This window comes from Netta rufina (genome assembly GCF_964035555.1).
Source record: "Netta rufina genome assembly, chromosome: 18".
Taxonomy (NCBI): Eukaryota; Metazoa; Chordata; class Aves; order Anseriformes; family Anatidae; genus Netta; species Netta rufina.
Window position 1 is genome coordinate 13,590,823 of NC_140142.1, and position 24,473 is coordinate 13,615,295.

General features: G+C 49.4%; 1 protein-coding gene across 1 annotated transcript; it reads left to right on the plus strand.

The window, feature by feature from the left end:
* Nucleotides 1–133: 133 nt before the first annotated feature.
* Nucleotides 134–23,926, plus strand: LOC311216547 (olfactory receptor 14C36-like; the record flags this gene model as incomplete). The annotated part of the gene is made up of 2 exons (XM_084298073.1): nt 134–1,074; nt 23,743–23,926. 2 exons carry the CDS (start codon nt 134–136, stop codon nt 23,924–23,926), a joined length of 1,125 nt encoding a protein of 374 aa, XP_084154199.1.
* Nucleotides 23,927–24,473: the final 547 nt, after the last annotated feature.

Consider the following 24,473-nt stretch of genomic DNA (forward strand, 5'->3'; position numbering starts at 1 on the left):
ATAGATTTTCCTGAAAGGGTAGCAGCAGTTTTGAGGTGTAACAAGAATTAGAGTACATTTTGCTCACATGGTCTAGCCTAACATTTTGCTTTATTTTCCTCCTCAGACTGGTCCCCAGGCCCAGAAGAGTCAAATGTCCAACAGCAGCTCCATCACCGACTTCCTCTTCCTGCCATTCGCAGACACTCAGGAGCTGCAGCTCCTGCACTTTGCGCTCTTCCTGGGCATCTACCTGGCTGCCCTCCTGGGCAATGGCCTCATCCTCACCGCCATAGCCTGTGACCACCGCCTCCACACCCCCATGTACTTCTTCCTCCTCAACCTCGCCCTCCTCGACCTGGGCTGCATCTCCACCACTGTCCCCAAAGCCATGGCCAATTCCCTCTGGGACTCCAGGGCCATTTCCTACTCAGGATGTGCTGCACAGGTCTTTTTCTTCTTCTTTTTCTTTTCAGCAGAGTATTATCTTCTCACTGTCATGTCCTATGACCGCTATGTTGCCATCTGCAAGCCCCTGCACTATGGGACCCTTCTGGGCAGCAGAGCTTGTGCCCAGATGGCAGCAGCTGCCTGGGGCAGTGGATTTCTCCATGCTGCGCTGCACACTGCTAATGTGTTTTCTCTGACACTTTGCCAAGGCAATGCTGTGGACCAGTTCTTCTGTGAAATCCCCGAGATCATCAAGCTCTCCTGCTCAAACTCCTACCTCAGGAAAGTTTGGATTATTATGGTTGGATTCTGTTTAGCGTCTGGGTGTTTTGTTTTCATTGTGCTGTCCTATGTGCAGATTTTCAGGGCTGTACTGAGGATGCCCTCTGAGCAGGGACAGTACGAAGCCTTTTCCACGTGTCTCCCTCACCTGGCAGTGGTCTCCCTGTTTCTCAGCATGACCATATTTGCCTACCTGAAGTCCCCCTCCATCTCACCGTCTCTGGACCTGGTGGTGGCAGTTCTGTACTCTGTTGTGCCACCAGCATTGAACCCCCTCATCTACAGCATGAGAAACAAGGAGCTTAAGAGTGCTGTTTGGAAAGTGTTTTCATGGATATTTCTGATTGGTGATAAATTTTCCCTGTATCTACACAAATGACTTCCCTTGCAGGCCTGCTCTTTGTTTATCATTATCGAAATTGTTATCCTCAGTATCATTTGCATTTACTATTTTATTAGAAATATGTTTCTTTATTCATTGGCTATCTACTGAGGAATGAAACCGTTCTGTTTACTACTGAGGCTTTATAATATGTGTATAACAGCAGGCCAGAACAAACTCTGTGATAGGATCTGCCTAATAAAATTGTATCTCCCACTTCTTGAAGACGTGGTTCTTCTTTCAAAGCTGGTGCCAAGACCAGGGCTGAGCACCTGCTCCCTGAAAAGCCTGTTGCTCTATGGATAAGGGAAAGAAAGAGCTCATTTTGTGAGCTGTGAGGGACCAAGGGTAGGATTTAGGAGTAACCTCTTGGTGTCTGATGTCAGCAGAAATGGTTAACAGTCACTGAGGTATATAGCCATGACTGTCCCACAAGTGTCAGGGCAGAGGACATCCTCCAGGAAATTCATGGGGAGCTGCCTGAAGAGCCTAGGTGTTCTCCCTGAGTATCATGTGTCTGGGGTGGTCAGTGACTGGAGCCCCACAAAGTGAGAGATCACTTCACCCAAGATGAAGTCACCATAGGGAGAATGCCAAATATAGATGTCCATGTGCACACAAGGACACTGCAATGCCTGGGGGATTCAGTGGGGGACCATCTGTCGTGGTTTAACCTGGCCGGCAGCTAAACACCACACACCCATTTGCTCACCCTCCCCCCTCTCTCTCTGGGATGGGGGAGAGAAACGGGAAAGTAAAGCCCGTGAGTTGAGATAAAGACAGTTTAATAAGACAGGAAAATAATAATAATATCAATAATAATAACAATGATGATAATAGTACTACTAATAATAATGTGTACAAAGAAGTGATGCACAATGCAATTGCTCACCACCCGCTGACTGATGCCTAGCCTAACCCCGAGCAGTCCGGATCCCCTCCCCCGGCTAGCTACCCCTATATATTGTTTAGCATGACATCAGATGGTATGGAATACCCCTTTGGCTAGTTTGGGTCAGCTGTCCTGGGTCTGTCCCCTCCCAGCTCTTACTGCACCCCCAGCCTGCCCGCTGGCAGGAGAGAGCAAGAAGATGAGACGTCCTTGGCTTGGTGTGAGCACTGCTCTGAAACAATTAAAACATTGGGGTGTTATCAGCATTCTTCTCATCCTAAGCCAAAACATAGCATTCTACCAGCTACTAGGAAGAAAATTAACTCTGTCCTAACTGAAACCAGGACACCATCACACACAAGGTGGGGAGTATGGAGAGGAATTGCTGTCATCTCTCAGGAATTACTATTGGGTGGATCTAGGAAGACAGCTTGAAAACTCTAGTGTCCTTGAAATGTTCCCTAGTCTTTCCGAGCACCTGCTACAACCATTGAACCCAGTGAGAGAGTTTGGCAACAGTGATCCCAACCCAGCTGGGTCTACTTCCCACCCTGTGCAGTGGCGTCTGTTTGCTTCTGTCCTTCAGTTCCTATGGCCAGCATACATCCTTGAGACAGTTCCCCCAAGCTATATGTTGGTCCTTACCTCAAAAGTCACCACTGGACAAGGCTTCTCAGCTCATGTACACTGGAAGGACTGGAGTGAAGCTATGATCACAGAAAGAGCAACCCCTTGTCGTGGTTCCACTCGAGTGGGCAGACAAGCTCCACCACAGCCGCTCTCTCACTCCCCCTCCTCAAAGTGGACCAGGGAGAAAATACGATGAAAAGGGCTCCAAGGTTGAGATAAGGACAAGAAGATCACGCAGTAATTATTCTAACGGGAAAAACAGACTCGGCATAGGGAGATAGTAAGATTTATTTAAGATTTATTGCTTATTACTAACAAGCTAGAGAAATGAGAAACAAAGGAAAGAAAGCAAAAGCACCTTCCCCCCCATCCACCCTCTTCCACCTCCTCTCCCCGAGCGGAGCAGGGGAACGGGGGAATGGGGGTTATGGTCAGTCTACAGCACTTCTTCTCCTTCTTGGTCACTCTTGTCCCTGTGCTGTGGGGTCCCACCCACGGGATACAGTCCTTGATGAACTGATCCGGCATGGGCTTCCCACAGGCAGCAGCTCTTCCAGAACTGCTCCAGATATGGGTCCGTACCACGGGGTCCATCCCTCAAGAGCAAACTGCTCCAACCTGGCTCCCCCATGGGCAGCAGCTCCTGCCAGGTCACCTGCTCCTGTGTGGTCTCCTCTCCACGGGCTACAGGTCTGGCCCGGAATCTGCTCCGGCAGGAGTCTTCCACAGGCGGCAGCCTCCGTCGGTTCAGGGCCACCTGCTCCACCGTGGTCTCCTCCACGGGCTGCAGCGTGGAACCCTGCTCCACCGTGGTACTCCACGGGCTGCAGGGGGACATCCTGCTTTACCATGGTCCTCACCACAGGCCACAGGGGACTTCTGCTCCAGCGCCTGGAGCACCTCTCCCCCTCCTTCTGCACTGACCTGTAAGGCCGTTCCTCACTCCTCTCACTCTCCCAGCTGCTGTGTGGCTCAGCGTTTTTTTTCCCTGTCTTAAATATGTTCTCACAGATGTGCAAAACAACATCTCTTATTGGCTCGTCTCTGGTCAGCAGTGGGGCCCTTACCAAACATGGGGCAGCTTCTAGATCCTTCTCACAGAAACCATCCCTATGGCCCCCTGCTACATACCTTGCCACATAAACCCACTACACCCCTCTCCTTGGATCTCTGCATGGCTGGAAGCCTTTGCAAGCCCCATGGGAAAGGACAGCATACTGGGAACATCCTGATGCTCCATATACCATCTCCTTGCTCTTCAGGCCATCAAAAAATGTCCCTCAGTCCTAAGCTACAGCCCAGCTTCTTGTTGCATCAGCAACCAGGAGAAATTGCCCCAGAGTACCCAACTCTCTTTCACTAACAAGCAAATACACCCTTGTGTGTACATAAACACACAGTCTTGTACACACACACAAATGTGCACACATGGATGCAGCTGAACACACACAAAACAGTTCACCTGGGAACAGCATTTGCCCACGGTAGACAGTGACTGGAGCCTCACAAAGTGAGAGATCAGTCAAGCTGGAGTCACCCACAGGGACAATACCAAATGAAGATGTCCACAGGCAAAAGATGACTCTGAAGCTCCTGTGAGATTCAGTGGGAGATATCATGCACAAGGAAGGGAAGACACAGAGGGTCTGATATTGTATAACCTGCCAGGCACCTAAGCACCGCACAGCCATTTTTTCCCCTCTCCATTCACAGCAGGATAAATGACAGAATTGAAAAAGGTAAATGTTGAGGGATTTTTGAAACATCGAGGAGGCCATGACTTGCTTCAGCTGAGCAAACCAAGCTACCAGGATGACTACAGGGAGTTCCCATGACGGTGTTCCCTTATCGTCTGATTGAGGAATTAAAAATATTGTTGCCAGCTGCTGGCTTCAAAAGGACAAGATCTACGTGACTGCTAATCACAAGGGGGTTGTTTTCTTGCAGGTGGGGTTGTATTCTTGCAGTTTGTCTGAGTGCTTTCGACCAATAATCTTGTGTGAGACACTATCTGCCCCTGCTAAATTTGCTATAAAAGTCAAGCTATTCGGGTAATAAAGAGAAAGCATGATCTGACCATATTGGTGTGTGTTATGACTTTGGCCATTCTTCCTGCAACAGCTTGCAACCAAGGAAGTATTCTAGCATGACAGTTAGGTCAATTTAGGAAAACAGTTGCATTTGCCTGTTACAAATGATTGACACTACATGATACTGGACATTCTTTGTGAGCTAGCAAGAAAAAAAAAAAAGCATGTTAACAAGAATCAAAATTCGAGTGAGTGACAAACACAGGAAGCTATGCACTGCCTTTTGTTAAGCTTTCCAAGGAAATGTATTCCTGAACAGGATGAGAAATGCGATTTAGGAGCTCAGGATAAAAAGATAAACAGCTTAAACTGCTAAGGTGGTGGAAAGCACCAGTCTTTTTGCATATTCACTCCCCCAGTCAGAGCTTTTAGTACCATTTGGAGTAAAAACCCAAGTCCAAAACAGCTGTTTGTAAGCAGTGTCCATTCAAAAACCAGAAGGCAATGCAGAAACTGGAGTAGGAGACATGCATTTCAGCATCTCCCTGTTACCTCACGTCTTCTGCAGAAGATGCTTCCTCCACTCTTAAAGGATATCTGGAGCACAACCATCTCAACTAGACATGAAGTTAGAATTAGAGAGTAAGACTGTATGTTACTTTAGACCACACGATTCTTTGGAAGAAAGCCATTTCAGTTCAATTAAAATTACAACTACGTTACTTCCCTGGATGAAATACTCTACTTAAAGAACAAGGGCAAAACAAAGGACTATTTGCTTCTGGGTTGCTGCACACCTCAACATCTTCCAAATTCAAGATTTGGCATCTATGGATCTTCTCCATTTCATCCAGTTTTGGCAACACAACTTCCGCAGTACGAAGATAAAAAGTTGACATAGAAGAGCAAAGTTAGGCACGGATGAAAAAAAGTAAAACAGTACACATCATCAATAGGACATTTTGATATAGTATACACAAAGCAAAAGTCATGGATGCTTAGCCAACATTTTTGACATTACCAAAAAATTAGGTCAAATCTTTCCTTTTGAGAGAGACTTAAGAACAAATGTTTAGGATTTGAAAATATACGGTGTTTTAAGGTTTGTTTTCCATCTTACTGAGCGCATTAAAAAATACATACATTTAAATGCAGGAGGAAAATAAGGATTCTGAATAACATAATAAGACATTAGAAAGGATTGATGTCAGCTTTTAATACTACTTAAGTTGCTCTGCACAGGAGCATTAAGTGATTTTTTGTTAACCGAGGAAAGGCTGTTTGTTCTTCTCTTAATGGTAATCGAAGTTTCATGGCGTAGAAAATAATGAAAGGAAATGCAATTCTGAAGCAGAAATAAACCAGAGATAGAAACAGAATCGCTAGGACTACTTCATTTTGACTATATCAGTGTCCTCAATTTCTTAACCAAGCCTCACATTCCCGATTGTAAGGATGGAAGAAAGAGTTCATTGAAAATGAAGGCACTTCTGATACTAAGAAAATTGCTGAATGGGGAAAGTTAAATCTAACAGAAGTCACAGGTAAAGAAATCGTTTTGGTTCAGAAAACAACCCAGAAACCCACCAGGCCCACATAGAAAAGATGCTCAGGAGGAAGATCTCTCATCAAACGGCAATCCCAAAACTACAACCTCAGTGGTAAATTAAACCAATTGGGCCCAAATCCTTTAGATATGAAGCACCTGCCAAGTTCATCCTCTCCCACACCCTCTCAGTCCAGGCAGACTTAACATGCCATGACTACCCAATCCCCCAAAAGTCAGGTTAAACAGCCTGGCAACAAGCTTCAAACGACCATGACTTCAGGGAATCGATCTATGAACAAGGAGAGCAGGACATACCGGTGTAGGCCAAGGAAAGAGCTGACCGTTAGTAGAGCAACGAAGAGAGAGCACCACCTACGTTCACCAACCACGAAAACTGCTCAGCAGTGGAATGCTCAGACCAAACACTCCCAAAGCCTCTGACACCTGACCAGTAAATGTCACTGGTGGCCAGTAGTTACCAGTAGCAATGCATCGCATGCACGGGGGCACGTAAGGAAGTCTCAGCCTACCCCCAATACACTGAACTCTCAATGCCAGGAGTGACAATACCTCTCTGTTGTCAAAAGAAAGAGTGAGTTGAGGCCAATATCGTGCCATAGCACAAAGGCTTGCTCAGAAAGATCATTTGAGGAGGTTTGCAAGAAAAGATGACTTACTTTGTTATACGTTTGTCAAACAGAAGGGATGGATTGGTAGCAGGGTAACAACTTCGTCGAAGTCTGTAGTTTTGGTGGACCTCCAAATCCCCATTTTCTCCATGAACTCATTTGCAGCTTTTGCATCTGCTCTGGTCCTCAGCGTTCTGGTGACTGAAATCCAGAAACATATACAATATTTTGAGATAGTAAAGATGGGATTCTCTTGATTTCACCATTGCTCTTGTAAAATTATAAACAAACAAACAGAGACACACTGAAGCGGTTGGATTTTTCTTTAAATACTAAATTAGAAGTCCTCGTCATGAGTACTGCATTCCATTTTTTTATCATTCTGCATGTTTAAATATCTACTTAAAAGCATGACTTGTAGAGAAACTTTTCCATTTAGCTGAAAGCTAGTCTGACAAAAACAAATGTGCAACTTTTGTTCCTCACAGGAGGGAAGTTTACCCCAGTTCCTTCTTTTCTAGAAAAGTGAAAACAATCAACACCTTTCTCTAAGCTGTTTTCACTCTGTTCATGTAAAACTATCTTACAGTGTTCACGGAAACTATTACATTGTAAGTCTCTTTCTAAGGTGTATATGTTTTATTACCTTGTTTAAGCATGCAGCACTTTCATTTCCTGCATTATGATCTAACAACTCAAGGAGGTAAGAACGGTTTCAAGAGAAATACCCAAACACCAGGTAACTCCAACTCTTGCTTTTTAGAGAAACCTCTGCCCGTTGTTCACCATACAGCATCCTTTGGCACAGATTTCTTGCTTGCACTCTCATTAAAATAGCCAAGAGGACAAGGGGAAGGTAAGAGCTACACCACTGTGGTAGCAGGAGCACAGCTAAGATTTCATTTGGTGAATGCCAACTATAAAGCTAGGTTTAAGCTTACTGACAATTTACTTTGCACAATGAGAACTTGAATTACTGCACCTGAAATGCTGTATTTCACGCCCCTTGCCCCTGTTTGGCCCACAGCTGCTAGGACACTGCCTGCAACTAAGAGATGTTTCCAGGCATCAGCAAGTGGCCTCACTACACCAAGCGTGCCTGTTAACTCAGCACTGCACTTTGGTTTCAAGTCAAACTGCTCAACTTCAGTGAAAGCTTCCAAACATCGGTGGCTTTGTGCATCCCCTCACTGAATTACTCATTAACATACACATACTGTAATTGATAACACTGTAGTAGTCCCTCCTATTTGAAAGAACCAATTTCAATTATCATGTGTCCTGCAAGCTCCAGAAAACCCACATCATAGACAAACCTGAGGTAAGCAACACATTCCTTTGTGCCTACGAACAAGCTGGAATTCACACTGCTCTCTCCCCAAGCATTCAAGGAATTCATAAAATTATTTGCACCTCTTATTTGCACCTACCTGCCTTCACAGAGAAGTCACTGATGAATGAATGAGCTGACGAGGTCAGAACGTTTGGAGGCCAAATGAAATAGATGGAGTGACCAAGTGCCATCCACTTCCGTAACCAGCATAAACAGGTATCCTAGAGAGTTACAGCCACTTACCTGCAGTAGGTTCTCTTTTTCAGCCTGATTTCAGCTTTGTCAACTGTCTACATGAGAGAAGGCAGAAAAGAATTCTTTGATTAGACCCATCAAGAATGGGAAAATTCACCATGTTTATAAGCCAGTGCTCCATGATATGCAAAGAAAAGCCTGTGGACCACACGCAGGGTCCAAATCCCCCAAGTCTGTTGCGTACCATATGCACACAGGTCTGGATGAACACACATTTCCCAACTTGCTCATCCTGAATGCTCAAAAGCATGAGCAAGAGCTCAGTGACCAAAGTCGAAAAGATACATCAAAGGGGTTGGGAAAAAAAATGCATGGTTTTTAGAAAAGCAGAAGACTTTCACCGAGAAGAGTGATTCTAGTTTTAAGGTACTGCTACCAACATCAACGTGCTCATAGCGCTCTGCTGATTTTAGCAGGAGGTTTATCAGGACACGACTCATGGACATGCTTTCATTCTAGCTTTTCAATCCATCCATTGAACAGGGATTGAATATAGGGAAATACAATAACTTGAAAAGTATCCTCTATTCATGTAAAACAAAACAAAACAAACAAAACAAACCACCAGCTTTCAAAACCAACAGTTTCCTTGTGGATAACTTAAGCTTAATATCCTTTGCAAAAAGATATTCCAGCAAAACCTTTCACATAAACTTAGCGTTTCATGAATAAATAAAACACAATAAAACATACAAAATACAGTACCAGCAAGCCACACTTTAAATTCAGTTGGTCAGAGGAATTGTCAAGCTTGACATTATTCATCCTAGAATTAAAATCTAATTACAGTTTTTCTCCCATCTCGATAACTTGCTAAATATGTTTATGATGAGCTCCCTCCAGAAAAGAGCAAGGCTCATTACATCAAAGCTTAGAACCCTTCTTATTGCTGTTGACCTTCGTCATATTGCTGCTCCTACAAGGATCGTTTTTATTATAGGAGGGAAGTTGTAATATTCCTCGTTCTGCTTACAAAATGAAGTTTCATTAAGAGTACATCAAATTAAATTTCACCCTAAAGTCAGAACATAGACAAGATTCTTCTACTCCTGGAATACCTGGAGATAAACGGCTTGCTGATAGCAGGGAAACTGCAAAAACTGCTACCGCCAAGTCCTTGTGCTTCACAAAGTTAGGGAAGAGACATTAGGACTTGAACACGCAGCTAGGAGCAGGATCTTTATCATCTAGGGCACTTCTACACGTCTCCGCAATTGGAGTGCTTCAGCAAAGCCTGGCGGTCCTCCAGATGAACCAAGAATGACTCTGTGCCTCGAAGCATGGGAAAGTTCTGCAAGGAGGGGAAAAGCACAACGAAAGAAACACAAACAAACAGAAAGTTACAACCCCTTTCATAATAAGGATTCTGCTTGCACTTTGGGGAAAAATTGACATTTAACTTCCTCGTTCCTGTTCCCACAACAAAAGCGGGCCAGCCTTTTCCTCTGCCTGTGTATAGCCTCCCCTCATGTGCCACAGGCAGCTCAAGTCCTTGCAGGCTTTGACAACCAGTTCTCGGGTGCACTGCAAAAGCCATGTCGAGATCTTTAAGCAGCCTCCAGTGCCTCTTTGCAAAGAGAAGCCCCCCAAGGACTTCCTTCTTAGTGCAGGCGTCTTGAAAAGAGGAGGGGAAGAGAAAAGCGAAGCAATCAAAACCAAGCCACAACCTGAATCCAAACAACCAACAACCCTGAGCTCAGCTGCACAGAGACGCAGGGCACAAAAGCACCCCTTGAAGGCAGGACTCACCCCAAGACCTGTAAGCCGGATTCTCTCTGCCTTGGCTTGCCATGGCAATGCAGGACGGCCCGCTGCGCGCAGCCTGCCTTCGGAAGCACAGAGCTTTAGCTCCAGAGCTGCACTTAAAGCAGACAACTCCTGCAAGTGATGCTGATCGGGGATGGAAGCAGCAAGACAGAGCTGGGAATGGTGTGGAACAATAGATGGCCTCTGCAGCCACACAAGTTGCCCCTTAGAGCAAAGCAGGGTTTTCCTGAAAACCATCGAAGCCTTAAGGAAAGCTGTAACCATTGGAAGCCCCACAAGGAAGCATTTGGACTTAAGCACCGATTCTTCACCCTGGTGTAGTGGGTTTACGTGGCAAGGTTTTGGTAGCAGGGGGCCATAGGGGTGGTTTCTGTGAGAAGGATCTAGAAGCTGCCCCATGTTTGGGAAGGGCCACTGCTGACCAGAGACGAGCCAATAAGCGATGTTGTTTTGCGCCTCTGTGAGATCATATTTAAGACAGGGAAAAAAACGCTGAGCCACACAGCAGCTGGGAGAGTGAGAGGAGTGAGAAAAAAACAGCCTTGCAGGTGCCAAGGTCAGTGAAGAAGGAGGGGGAGACGCGCTCCAGGCGCTGGAGCAGAAGTCCCCTGCAACCTGTGGTGAGGACCATGGTAAAGCAGGATGTCCCCCTGCAGCCCATGGTGTACCACGGTGGAGCAGGGTTCCACGCTGCAGCCCGTGGAGGAGACCACGGTGGAGCAGGTGGCCCTGCACCGACGGAGGCTGCCGCCTGTGGAAGACTCCTGCCGGAGCAGATTCCGGGCCAGACCTGTAGCCCGTGGAGAGGAGACCACGCAGGAGCAGGTGACCCGGCAGGAGCTGCTGCCCGTAGGGGAGCCAGGTTGGAGCAGTTTTCTCCTGAGGGATGGACCCCGTGGTACGAACCCATATCTAGAGCAGTTCTGGAAGAGCTGCTGCCTGTGGGAAGCCCACGCCGGATCAGTTCATCAAGGACTGTATCCTGTGGGTGGGACCCCACAGCACAGGGGACGAGAGTGACCGAGAAGGAGTGGCAGAGAAGAAGTGCTGTAGACTGACCATAACCCCCATTCCCCCGTTCCCCGGCACCGCTTGGGGGGAGGAGGTGGAAGAGGGTGGATGGGGGGGGAAGGTGCTTTTGGTTTGCTTTTTCCTTTGTTTTCTCACTTCTCTCGCTTGTTAGTAATAGGCAATAAATCTTACTATCTCCTTATGCTGAGTCTGTTTTGCCCGTTACAATAATTATTGGGTGATTTTCTCGTCCTTATCTCAACCCTTGAGCCCTTTTCACATATTTTCTCCCCATTCCTCTTTGAGGAGGGGGAGTGAAAGAGCGGCTGTAGTGGAGCTTGGCTGCCCACTCAAGCGGAACCACGACAAAGGCACCCTCAGCACAGCCCTGAAGATCTGAACATAGGAGAGCATGATGAATACAAAACACTCCAAAAAAAAAAAAAAACAAAAATACTAAGCATGAGGAGCCTGATTTCCCTTATGTAGGAGCCACAGCAAGAGAGCTTGAGGATGTGGGGGATTTCACAGAAGAACTGGTCCACAGCATTGCCTTGGCAGAGGGGCAGGGAAAATGTATTGGCAGTGTGCAGAAGAGCATAGAGAACCCCACTGCCCCACTGAGGCCGTTGCCCAGGAGGGCAGCCAGGTAGATGCCCAGGAAGAGCGCGAAGTGCAGGAGCTGCAGCTCCCGTGTGTCTGCAAATGCCAGCAGGAGGAAGTCGGTGATGGAGCTGCTGTTGGACATTTGATGTCTCTTGACCTTGAGGCCGGTCTAAAAGGAAATAAAAACAACATTTGTGTAGACATAATATATAAAGGAACTTTTCATCATTGTTGCAGAAATTCACTGAAGTGCAGGGCTTGGTGCATAATATTTTGTGTATTTTTTTGTACTTGTCCTACACACCTGAGAAGTCCTTTAAGGTAGAAATCCTTGGTGTACTGCCCACCAAGTGAAATCTTGGGGGTCCTGCAAGGCAAAGGGACTGTCCCTCAGGGCAGAGTGAGGACAGAAGGTGTATCAATCAGTCCTGGTCTCAGCTGCCCCGTGCAGGCACCTCGGGAGGTTGGTCACACTTAGGTGTTCCTCTGAATAGACCCTTAATGCTACTGAGAGCAGAGGAATCCAGGTTCAAAGTGCACATCTCCAAACCCCTCACCCAACTCATCATATCTGAGGAGGATCTCAGCACTCTGCTTTTCCCCAGGGACACACAGGGATCACAGCAGCTGCCCATATACAACCATTCAGCAGCATTTCTATGGCCTCAGGACTGACGTGTCTTCTCCATGGCGCTGCTAGATAACACAGAGCTGCTAGGGCAGAGTTTTGCCCTTCTGCATGGCAGCCTGCAGCCCAGCAGAAGCCCCACATAAAGAGTCAAACGTCGTCAGATGTGATGTACTGAACAGAGAGTCAGCTCATTCCCAGCCACACAAACACTTGCCAGAGGCCCAAAATTTTAGAAGAAACATCGATGCTTTTTTCATGGACATACCTGAGCGACAGGAACATTGTCAGTGTTTGAGCTGCACCTGAATTCTCATCCCCAAAACTGCAGTGAGTACAAAGCAGCTAATAAAATTTCAATGACATTATGGCTGGAGATCTATGCTTGATGAGAAAGGAGACCAGGGGATTGCTAAGGGGAAGGTGTCTGCACTGCAGGGATGGCAGGGAGGTGACCAAATCCCCCCTCCCATCTTGCTGCTGGGAGCAGTTCCCTCTCACCCTCTGCCCACGGCTCTGCTGCCTGCAGCTGTCCCTGCCTGCAGCTGGTTCCCTGTCCCCACGCCTCCTGCCTGAAGCTCACATCCCCCATCCCACCCGCTGGGTGCTCAGCTCTGCCCTGCAGACACCTCCTGGCAGCAGGGCTCTGCCCAGGGGCAGCTCACTGGGGACACGTCCTAGAGCCCAGGTCACACAGATCCTGCTGACACTGCACCTGTGATGGTGGAGCTTTCTAGGGGCTGAGGGGCAGGACAGGGACTTGCTAGGGTTGCTTGTAACCTTCCATGGGATGGATTAGGAGTGTCAGACTCATCTTGGAAATAACGGTATTTATTTCTATTTCCACTGAGCCAGATAAGACAAAATTGAAAGGTCAGGAGTCTCAGGAAAGCTGAGAGTGACGCTGAAATCCCTTCCCTTAACACAGCTCTTGCTAAGTCCCCTTTTATACACCCAGTTGTGCTGTGTAGCTGTGAGCAGGCTGCCCCAGGCAGCAGCCTCCTGCCAGCAGCAGAACCCTGCCCTGCCAGGGGGGCTCCTTCCACCCACAGCTTCTCTTTGCAGTGCCCTGGGCAGCTCCCCAGGCAGGCTGAGTGCTGAGCCTGGCAGGCGGCAGAGGCCCTGCCCCGCCACACAGCCCCTGGGGCACAGCAGGGACCCTGCTCTGCACCACGGCCCTGGACACCCCTGCCTGCACCCCCGGCTTCTCCTTCCTCCAGGAACTGGCTGCATTGCCCTCCAGCCAGAGACTTACCGGGTGCAGGGCTGGGAAGTCTTCTCCGGCAGCGAGCTCTGGGCATCCTGCCACTTCTGCCTGCCTTTAAGCACTGTGTCTCTGCAGGCAGTGCCCCCAGCCCTGCTGCGCTGTGCAGAGGAGCTGCTCCTGGGCAGAGCTGTCTCTCTGCAGCGCTGCCCGCTTGCCACAAGCTCCTCTTGGGCCCAGGAGCCCGGCCCAGCTCAGCAGCAGAGGCCCAGCCCAAGGCCTCCCTTGCTCTGCCCCTCACCAGGCTCCCTGCAAATGGCCCTGGGCTCCAGGGCTCACGGCTCCTGGAAGGCAGCAGGGTCTCTCCTGGGGAACACACTTGGAAGTAGACCACACAAAACACTGACTGGCCCTCTCTGAACACTGTGCTGACTGATTCCTGAGGCAGCAATTGCCCTACTTGGGTGTGCAGAGCTACGGGACGTGCCAAATTTCCTCTTTCCTGTTCAAATTATTCATCAATGAAGTGGATGATGTGCTCCCTCATCAACTCTGCTGATGACACAAAGCTGGGAGGAGTGGCTGATACTCCAGAGGGCTGTGCTGCCATTCAGAGGGACCTTGGCAGGGTGGAGAGATGAGGCTGGGCATGGACCAGCAGGAGAACAGCTCTGCAGAGAGAGACTTGGGTGTCCTGGGGGACAGCAGGCTGAGCATGAGCCAGCAGTGTGCCCTTGTGGCCAAGAAGGTTAATGGGATCCTGGGTGCATTCAGAAAAGTGTTGCCGGGAGGCCAAGAGAGGTGATCCTCCCCCTCTACTCAGCCTACACAGGTGCTTGGGGTTATTCCTCAATATCCCTAGGAAGGAGACACCACCTTTTCTTTGTGATGTCAAATGCATGAGAAGCCCAACAGGGTCAGAAAAGTGGCCATTTAGTTGCAGAAGAAGCAATAAGGATGGATTCTCCAGAAATGATACTTGGTGCTTGACAGAGCGGCACACTGCCACAATCATGGTGACAGCCTGGCAGCCTTGTGCCTGGGTATTCCTGTGAGATCAGCCAAATGGGATGAAGGCTTTGTTCCCTGTCCCTTCTCTTGACAGAGGGATTTTGCCTCAGCAAAGCATATCACTGTTGCCTGGGCTCCTTCTGTGAGTGGCATCTGCCGTTGGGGCCCAGAGATGTGCAAAGTCTTGGTTCTCTTGCTTTCCAATATCGTCTGGCATTCAGTCAACGTTAAGCAACCCAAGGTCTTCACCACAGCTGGTCATCATGGAAAGGCGCTTCTGGGACTCCTTGAAACTGGCTTCAGTAATTCTACCATTGCTTATTTGAATCATGATTGCCTACATTATTTCGGACTCTTCTAGAGGTGAATTTGGAGTATGGGAATGCTTTATACAAACACAAAAGAGCTTTGACCTGTTAGCTTGTGCTCAGTGACTTTGGTCCTAGAGCATGGCAGGTTATTGAATCAAAGCCTGGAATATCCTAGAGCCACTCACACACTGGCCTATACTGACTTGGTTAGTGAAAATAGTCTGGTGGGGGACTTCAGCTTCCCAGATGTCTCCTGGAAAGACAACACAGCAGAGAGGAAACAGTCTAGGAGGTCTCTGGAGTGGGTGGAAGATAACTTCCTGATTGAGCTGGTGAGTGAGGCAACCAGGGACGGTGCCCTGCTGGACCTTTTGCTTGTGAACAGAGAAGGACTTGGGGAGCATGTGGATGTTGGAAGGCAAATCTTGGGCACAGTGATCACGAATTAGTAGAGGTTTTGATAGGTAAGGAGCAGGGTTAGCAGTATTGCCTCCCTGTATTTCTGGAGTGTTGAATTTGGCTTGTTAAGGAGACTGATTTGCAGAGACCCTCGGGAGGCAGTCCAGAAGGGTAAAGGAGTCCAGAAGGGTAAAGGAGTCCAGGAAGGCTGGACACACTTCAAGAACAAAATCCTAAAGGCACAGGAAAAGGTCATCCCCATGTGCTGAAAGATGAGCCAGCGGAGAAGATCGGCCTGGCTGAACAAAGAGCTTTGGCTAGAGCTGAGGAAGAAAAAGAGAGTTTATGACCTTTGTAAGAAGGAGCAGGACATTCAGGAGGACTACAAAGATGTTGTGAGGTTGTGTGGGCAGAAAATTAGAAGGTTCAAAGCTCAGCTGGAACTCAGTCTGGCTACAGCCATAATGGAGAATAAAAAAATGTTTTTATAAATGCCTTAGCAAGAAAAGGAGGACTAAGGAGAATCTCCATCCTTAATTGTATGCGGGGGGAAACATAGTGACAAGAGATGAAAAGGCAGAGGTACTTAATGCCTTCTTTGCCTCAGTCCAGGAAGTAGGAAGTCCAGTTAAATCCAACTGGCAGCAGGTCACAAGTGGTGTCCCCCATGGCTCAGTACAGGGGCCAGCAAAAGTACAAGAGGAAATGGCCTCAAGTTGAACCAGGGGAGGTTGAGGCTGGATATTGGGGAGAATGTTTTCCCTGAAAGGGTTGTGATGCATTGGAACAGGCTGCCCAGGGATGTGGTGGAATGGTCATCCCTGGAGGTATTCCCAAGACATGTAGATGTGGTGCCTAGGGACGTGGTTTAGTGGTAGATGTGGCAGTGTAAGGTTAATGGACTTGATGATTTGTGAGGTCTTTTCCAATCTACATTGGTCTATGCTTCTATGCTTCTATGAGTCTAACAAAAGTCACAATCTTTGGAAGGCAGCAAGTGCATTCTTGGAACTCGAGACTGTGGCCTGGACAAGACCATTGTTTCTGCAAGGGATTCCTGTGTGCTGGCACCACACATCCTGGAAGACTTGGCAGTGGATTGCTGGAGTTCACTACACTTGAAATGGCCATTGAAACCTGAAGATATTCGTGTTGGGTCACGTGTGATAAACTCAGGTGGAAAGACTCAAGAGCAGGTGACTTTGAGTGGCTGTGGCAGAGCTCAGCAGCTTGCGCCAGTCTGGGAATATGTCCCCTTCAATCTTGGGAAATTAAAAGGGATTAATATGACCGGACTCATCAGGTCCATCTGCACAGTAAAGGAAAGTAATAGTTACTGTGCTGTAGGTGCAGCAGGCAATAGGCCTTGGACTGAGTCTCAGCAGACCCAAGCAGATCTAATCCAGTTCATCCATGAACTAAGACAAACACTGTGAGCAGAGTGAAGGACACTTCGAGCAGAGGAGTTGGGCGACCGGCATGGCTTATCAAGAACCTGCTGCTTAAACTGAGGGAAAAGAAGGAAATGTACAGAAGCGGAAGCAGGGTTGTATAGCCTGGGAGGAATACAGGGGTGTCATCTGGAGGTGTAGAGATGGTGTCAGGAAAGCCAAGGTACAGATGGAGCTGAACTTGGCAAGGGACATGAAGAATAACAAGAAGGGGTTCTACGGATACCAGATACCAGATACGGATACCATTTGGATAGCCAAATGAGAGTGTTCCCTCTCTGATAAACGAGATGGGAGAACTGGCTTCCTCAGACATGGAAAAAGCTCAGGTACTCAGTAAGTGCTTTGCCTCAGTCTTCGCTCATGGTCAAGTTTCCTGTGTCTGTCAGGACCCTGAACCTTGAGGAGAGGGTGAGAGGAGCGGATTCTGTCCCACTGTGAGTGTGGAACAAGTCCGGGACTGCCTAATGAAACTGGATGTGTACAAGTCCATGGGGCCAGAGGGTATACATCCCAGGGTGCTGAGAGAGATGGCTGATGTGGTTGCTGAGCCATTCTCCATCATAATTTGAAAAATCATGGCTGTTGGGTGAAGCCCCCAGTGACTGGATAAAGGGAAACATGATTCCCATTTTTAAGAAAGGGAGAACAGAAGAGCTGGGGAACTACAGGCTGGTGATCCTCACCTCTGTGCCTGAGATAATCATGGAGCAGTCCCTCCTGGAACACATCTGAAGGCATGCATGAGATAAAGAGGTGATTCAAAACAGCCAGCATGGCTTTACCAAAGGCAGATCTTGCCTAGCCAATCTGGTGGTCTTCTGTGATGGAGTGATGGCATCAGTGGACAAAGGAAGGGCTACGAATATAATCTACCTGGACTTGAGCAAAGCCTTTGATATGGTCCCTCACCACATTCGCCTCTCTAAATTGGAGAGGAATGGATTTGAAGGACGGAATGTTAGGTGGATCAAGAATTGGTTGGCTGGTCGAAGCCAAAGTGTTGTGGTCAATGGTTCTATGTCTGTGTGGAGGCTGGTCAGAAGTGGTGTCCCTCAGGGGTCAGTATTTGGACGGGTACTCTTCAATATCCTTATCAATGACATTGATGATGGAAAGGGAAAGTTCTTCTTTTTTCATCAAAAAGAAGAACTTGAGAGCAGCCCTGTGGAGAAGGACTTGGGGGTCCTGCTGGATGAGAAGCTGCACATGAGCCAGCAGCATGCGCTTGTTGCCTGGAAGGCCAACTGTGTCCTGGGCTGCGTTAAAAAGGAGTGGCCAGGAGGGAGAGGGAGGTGACTATCCCCCTCTACTCTGTTATTGTGTGACCCCACCTGGAATACTGCGTACAGGCCTGAGGCCCCCAGCACAAGAAGGATGTGGAGCTCTTGGAACAGATCCAGAGGAGGGCCACTCAGATGATCAGAGGGCTGGAGCATCTCCCCTATGCAGAAAGGTTGAAAGAAGTGGTCTTGTTTAGCTTGGAGAAGAGAAGGCTCTAAGACCTCGTTGTAGCCTTCCAGTACTTGAAGGGAGTGTATAAACAGGAGGGGGAAATGCCTGTTCATATGTGTTGGCAGTGATAGAAAAGGGGGAATGGTTTTAAAGTAAGACAGGGGAGGTTTAGACTAGAAATTAGGAGATCTTTTTTCACTCAGAGGGTGGTGAGGCACTGGAGCATGTTGCCCAGAGAGGTTGTGGATGCCCCATAGGTCCTTTTCAACCCAGGACATTCCATGATTCTATGATTCTATGTCTTTCCTCCCAGAGACAGATCCCAAAGAGGCACCACCTCCCAGGGAAACCTGGTCCTGGATTGTCCCCCATAGCAAGGAGGCATGCCTGGAGAAGGCCTAGGGATAAGGGCATCCCTAGTGTCAGGACCCAGGACTCCTGGCTGCCACATTGTCCACTGAGCTCAGAGGGGCACTCAGGCAGGGCTCTCACAGCAGCCAACAGCCTTGTCCAGCCTCCCCCCAAAGGCCAGGACTTGCAGATTTGGACAGCTGACAGCTCTTGAGACACATCTTGGAAAGGGGGTCCTGACACCCTCACCTTTGGAGTAGAGCTGCAGGAGCACTGGGAACAGGGAAGTCAGGTCTGAGGCGATGGTCACCCTCCAGCAGCCCTCCATCTCGCTTGCTGCTGGCCCTCAGCTCAGGACAAGGGATGCCCGCCCTGGCTCCTCAACCACAGCTCCTCTGCAAGGTGCCCCTGCTCCTCCGCCCGTCAGTAAGTGTCGAAGCGCTGGGGAGCACCAAAGCTCTGGGGTGCTCCCCAGCAGCTTGGGGACAGCGTTGGGGAGCACCCAAGCAGTGCCCAGCAGGGACCAGGCCTTGCAGGGAAGTGCCGGCACTGCTGCTGCTCCAGACACTATATCCCAGTGATGCAGGACATCCCCCCTGTGACATCAGCACATGTCATTTGAAGGCCTGTGAGGTCAGCAGCAAGGACATGGCACAGCTCAAGAGAGATGAGAGATTTCCCTTGTTGTCCTGAAAAACAGCCATTTCCCTTCTGCCCAGTTCTTTTTGGGATCAGGAACAGATCAGGGACATCTCTAAATGGTGGCAAAGGCCATGGAGTAAAGGAAGTGGAGCCCTGGAGATACCACTACGGTCCCCTTGTAACAACATGCTTCTGCTGTTGGGAGCCCTCCCACGATGCTTGGGTTTGAGGCTTGTCCTGGGGCTTGGATTTTTCAAAAGATGGGAGCAAAGGCACCTGGGATGGAACAGCCCCTCGGAGTGACTGAACTCTTCACTGCATAGAACTCACTTCTGAAAGAAGGATGGGTTTTACAGAGTGAATTGGAGTACATGCCAGGGCCTCAGCACAATCCCCCAGTCTGCCATGCAGGAGCCAGAGGTGGTATATGAGGGAAGGGCAGACGTACCCTCACCATGTCATGATGAGAGAGAGGAGTAGGGCAGTGCTGCAGACAAAAAGGGGAGTGGGGAGAATGGTCTAGGATGGATGCCATGCTCTCCTGTAGGCTGCCACAGCCTCCCCATGGCCCACGGCTTTGGGCCTTCAGAGGAGGTGGAGACCACAGAAGAGGCTGAGGTGGAGGGGCAGCCTGCCCCTTGCAGCTGGACTGCCAGATCTGCCTGCAGGAGACCACTTGTGTCTTGGTGTCCACAGTGGAGGAGGAACCCATCCTGATTTAGGATTTAAGCTCTCTCATTTCAGGAGACCTGTGGCATGCTGAAGGCAGGACTACAACCCCTGACTGTACTGCACACAGATGTGTCTGGTCCCGTGTCAGCTGGACCATGTCAAGTGGGCTGCAGGGAAAGACAACAGTGAACATGTACAGTGCTGGGTATAGGTCTGTCTGTGAAAGCTCATCTCCTTCCATGTGCTGAAATGCAACTGGATTATGACATACATTTTGCAGCAGGAGTGTCAAGACGCAGGTTTTCCTGTTTGCAAGTGCCAGATCCTGGAGAACATAACCTAGGTTGGTCCATCTGGCTGCTGTGCACAGAAGCTGTCTCCAAGAACCCACAGAAAACATGGGGAATGTTTCCTCTGAGCACTGTAACTGTCCTGTGACTCTCAGTGATTAAAGGCCCCCACTGTGACACGGAGTCATTGAACACAACTTACTCCAATGGCTTCCATAAGACTTTGCCCACTTCTTCAGCCTGGCTGCAGACATATACCTCCTGCCATGCTGTCACCCTGACTGGCTTTAGTCCCTAAACCATAAGGGCTCCCCCAGTCTGCTGCCCAGTCCATAGAAGAGATCCATGCATCCAGACAGATTCTTCACGTGGAGGGCAACCTCTCATTGATCATCCCCAATTGTCTCTTCTGAAGAATCTGCAACCATTCAGCACGATCACGCTGTGCCCCTGACTGTCTCTCCTCTGACCTTCTCCCAAAAGGGCTTCCACAGCCTGCTGCCAATTCCGTGGACAGGACAAAGGAAGGTGAATCTTATACAGATTTTATTAACTTTATTTTTATTTTAGGAGAAGTGATTCTGCTGTCAAGAAGTGTGTGTGCCAGATGAGGGAGGGAAGCCTAGGGATTCCTTCAGGCTGTTTGCCAGCAGGTTCCCCTGCAGCCCCAGGGCCATGTGCAGGGAGCCTTGTGGGGGGCAGTGCAAGGGCCTTGGGCTGGGCCTCTGCTGCTGAGCTGGGCTGGGCTCCTGGGCCCAAGGGGAGCTCCTGGCAAGCAGGCAGCGCTGCAGAGAGACAGCTCTGCCCAGGAGCAGCTCCTCTGCACAGCGCAGCAGGGCTGGGGGCACTGCCTGCAGCTGTCACTGGGAGGGGAGAGAAGGGACAGTTGTTAAAGACTGTGTGGAGTGTTAGAAATCTGAGAGTATATGGAAAAGCAATGCTTGCAACCCTTAACACGGTAAGTCTGAGTGCATTGCAATGCACTGGAGTATCCTGGATGTGCCCTAGACCTGGATTGTTCCAGAGCAGATGAGGCTGTACGCAGAGCGTGTCTATTTCTTGTAGAGAAGGACATGCTCCAGCGCAGCGGTTCCCTGCCATACGGTCATTGTCCAGGCCCCAAGGGCTCCCCTGTCGTGGGCCAGCTGCACGCTGTGAAGCTGGGGGTGCAGGCAGGGGTGTCCACGGCTGTGGTGCAGAGCAGGGTCCCTGCTGTGCCCCAGGGGCTGTGTGGTGGGGCAGGGCCTCTGCCGCCTGCCAGGCTCAGCACTCAGCCTGCCCGGGGAGCTGCTCAGGGCGCTGTGGGGAGAAGCTGCGGGTGGAAGGAGCCCCCCCGGCAGGGCAGGGTCGGGTCCTGCTGCTGGTGGGAGGCTGCTGCCTGGGGCAGCCTGCTCACAGCTCCACATCAAATCAAGGAAATTTCAAAGGGAACTTCACTCTCATCTTTCCTTAGCCTCTGCTTTCAGTTTTCTCTTCTTTTGGCTCACTGGGAATAGAAATAGAATTTGTTATTTCCAAGAAGAGACTGAGACTTACTCGACATAAGAAGGAAGTTTACAAGGACCCCCAGCAAGTCCCTTTCCTGCCCCTCAGCCCATAGCAAGCTCCACCACCACGGGTGCAGTGTCAGCAGGGTCGCTGTGAGCTGGGCTCTAGGATCTGCACAGAGTCAGCTGCCCCTGGGCAGAGCCCTGCTGCCAGGAGGTGTCTGCAGGGCAGAGCTGAGCAGCCAGTGTGTGGGATGGGGGCTGTGAGCTGCAGGCAGGAGGTGTGGGGACTGAGACCCAGCTGCAGGCAGGGACAGCTGCAGGCAGCAGAGCCATGGGCAGGGGATGGCAGGACAGTGCTAACAGAATAATCTGGCACCTTTTTGTCTGCCCTCTAGCCCACAGGATTCTGGATGTGACTCATAACCTCAGTAGCAGGACCTCACTCACAGCAGGCCCTTCTGAGTTCCTGTTTGTCCCTCACCTTGCCTCCCCTGGCATAAGCACTGTGCTATTCCTCTCTCTTCTTGGAGCTGCAGCTGCTGTTCTTGCTTTATGGCTTCCTGCAATTTGGGAGATGGGGCTTTCAGCTGCAGCTCAAGCACTGACCCTCTGGGTCCCACCACGCAGATGTGTCCATAGGAGGAAGGTGCCCAGAGTTCCCCTTCTAACCTGTGGAGCTCTGGGCATTGCGGTCTGTGGGGTACGGACAAAGCTGTATCTCATTCCGGGGACTTTCTGAGGCCACAATCATTGATCAGTTCAAAGTGGGTAACTAGACTGAGCCCTAGAGGAGTCTGGCTGAGACCAGGGTAGATGGACAGACTGGCTATCCTCACTGCACTAAGGACATTAACTTTGCCTTCCAGGACTCACAAGAGCTCACCTGGTATTTCTTACAACTGCCAGGGTTTTCTACCCTCTAAAAATGCTCATGAGTGTGATGCAGATAGAACAAAGTAAATCACAAGTACATCAGTAAAGAGTGTTGAGAGTGGTAATGCTGTGAAGTCCAATACATCAGAGGTAGATTTAATCAGAGATCACTCCTGGTTTCTTTTCATGTAGAGCTGTAGGACAGGTCTGAATCCTCCAGCACACACAGCAGAGACCGCTGCTCCCAGGGCCACATTCCTCTAGCACCAACCAGACCTCAGGCAAGGGAGCAAAAGAAACGCCTCAGAAAGGGAAAAGTCACTGTAGGGGTGTTTGGACGGGAAGAGAATTAGGTTTTATCTCTTAATGATCACTGTCTTTTCTTCCTTGGGTATTCCCCTTTGTCCAGGAAGATCAGATGTCCAACAGCAGCTCCATCACTGAGTTCCTCCTGCTGGCATTTGCAGACACACGGGAGCTGCAGCTCCTGCACTTCGTGCTTTTCCTGGGCATCTACCTGGCTGCCCTCCTGGGCAATGGCCTCATCCTCACCGCCGTAGCCTGCGACCAGCACCTCCACACCCCCATGTACTTCTTCCTCCTCAACCTTTCCGTGATTGACCTGGGCTGCATCACCACCACTCTCCCCAAAGCCATGGCCAATTCCCTCTGGGATACCAGGGCCATCTCCTACACAGGTTGTGCTGCCCAGGTCTTTCTGTTTGTCTTCTTGATATCAGCAGAGTATTATCTTCTCACTGTCATGTCCTATGACCGCTACATTGCCATCTGCAAGCCCCTGCACTACGGGACCCTTCTGAGCAGCAGAGCTTGTGCCCAGATGGCAGCAGCTGCCTGGGGCAGTGGGGTTCTCTATGCTCTGCTTCACACTGCCAATACATTTTCCCTGCCCCTCTGCCAAGGCAATACTGTGGACCAGTTCTTCTGTGAAATCCCCCAGATCCTCAAGCTCTCCTGCTCACACTCCTACCTCAGGGAAATTGGGCTTCTCACAGTTAGTTGTTTTCTGTTCTGGGGGTGTTTTGCTTTCATTCTTTTCTCCTATGTACAGATTTTCACGGCTGTGCTGAGGATGCCCTCTGAGCAGGGATGGCACAAACTCTTCTCCACATGCCTCCCTCACCTGGCTGTGGTCTTTCTGTTTCTCAGCACGGCCATGTTTGCCTATCTGAAGCCCCTTTCCATCTCCTCCCCATCCCTGAACCTGGTGATGGCTTTCCTGTACTCGGTGATGCCCCCAGCAATGAACCCCCTCATCTACAGCATTAGGAACCAGGAGCTCAAGAATGCCATTAGGAAAGTGATGTCATGGATGTTTTTCAGGATATGCTGAGGAAACTCATTGTGCCTTTCCGCAGCTATAAACTGCTTCTTTCCTTCTTCAGATGAATTACAGTTTATGTAAAGACATGGAAAGCCTGTCTTAATTTCTGGAGGGATTTGTTTGGTTTTGTTTTTCTATTTCCCCATGTGATAATGTTTTCCACAAAGAAATGCTGTTCTTCATCCTGTTGTACTCAATTACCAACATGTAAGAGAATCATGAAAAGGACCCTAAAGGTCATGTAATTTCAGCCCCTCTGTTCTGGGCAGGGTTGCCAAGCACTAAAGCAGGCTGCGCGGAGCCGCATGCGGAGCCGCATCCAGCCTGATGGATATTTTGTGTGACCCTGAGGCTTTGCATAAATAAGGAGCCAGAGTCTTTGTGTATTTAAACAAAATAAATGAAACCAAAACAACTTCTTTGTCTGAGACCCACTCTCAGCTGATCAGGAAGTAATGGGAACAGCAAACACCTTTCTGGCTGCAGCAGCTCGGGGCAGGCTGCCCTGGCCCTGGGGCAGTAGGAGATGCTTGAGGACCTCCAGGGATGGCACGGA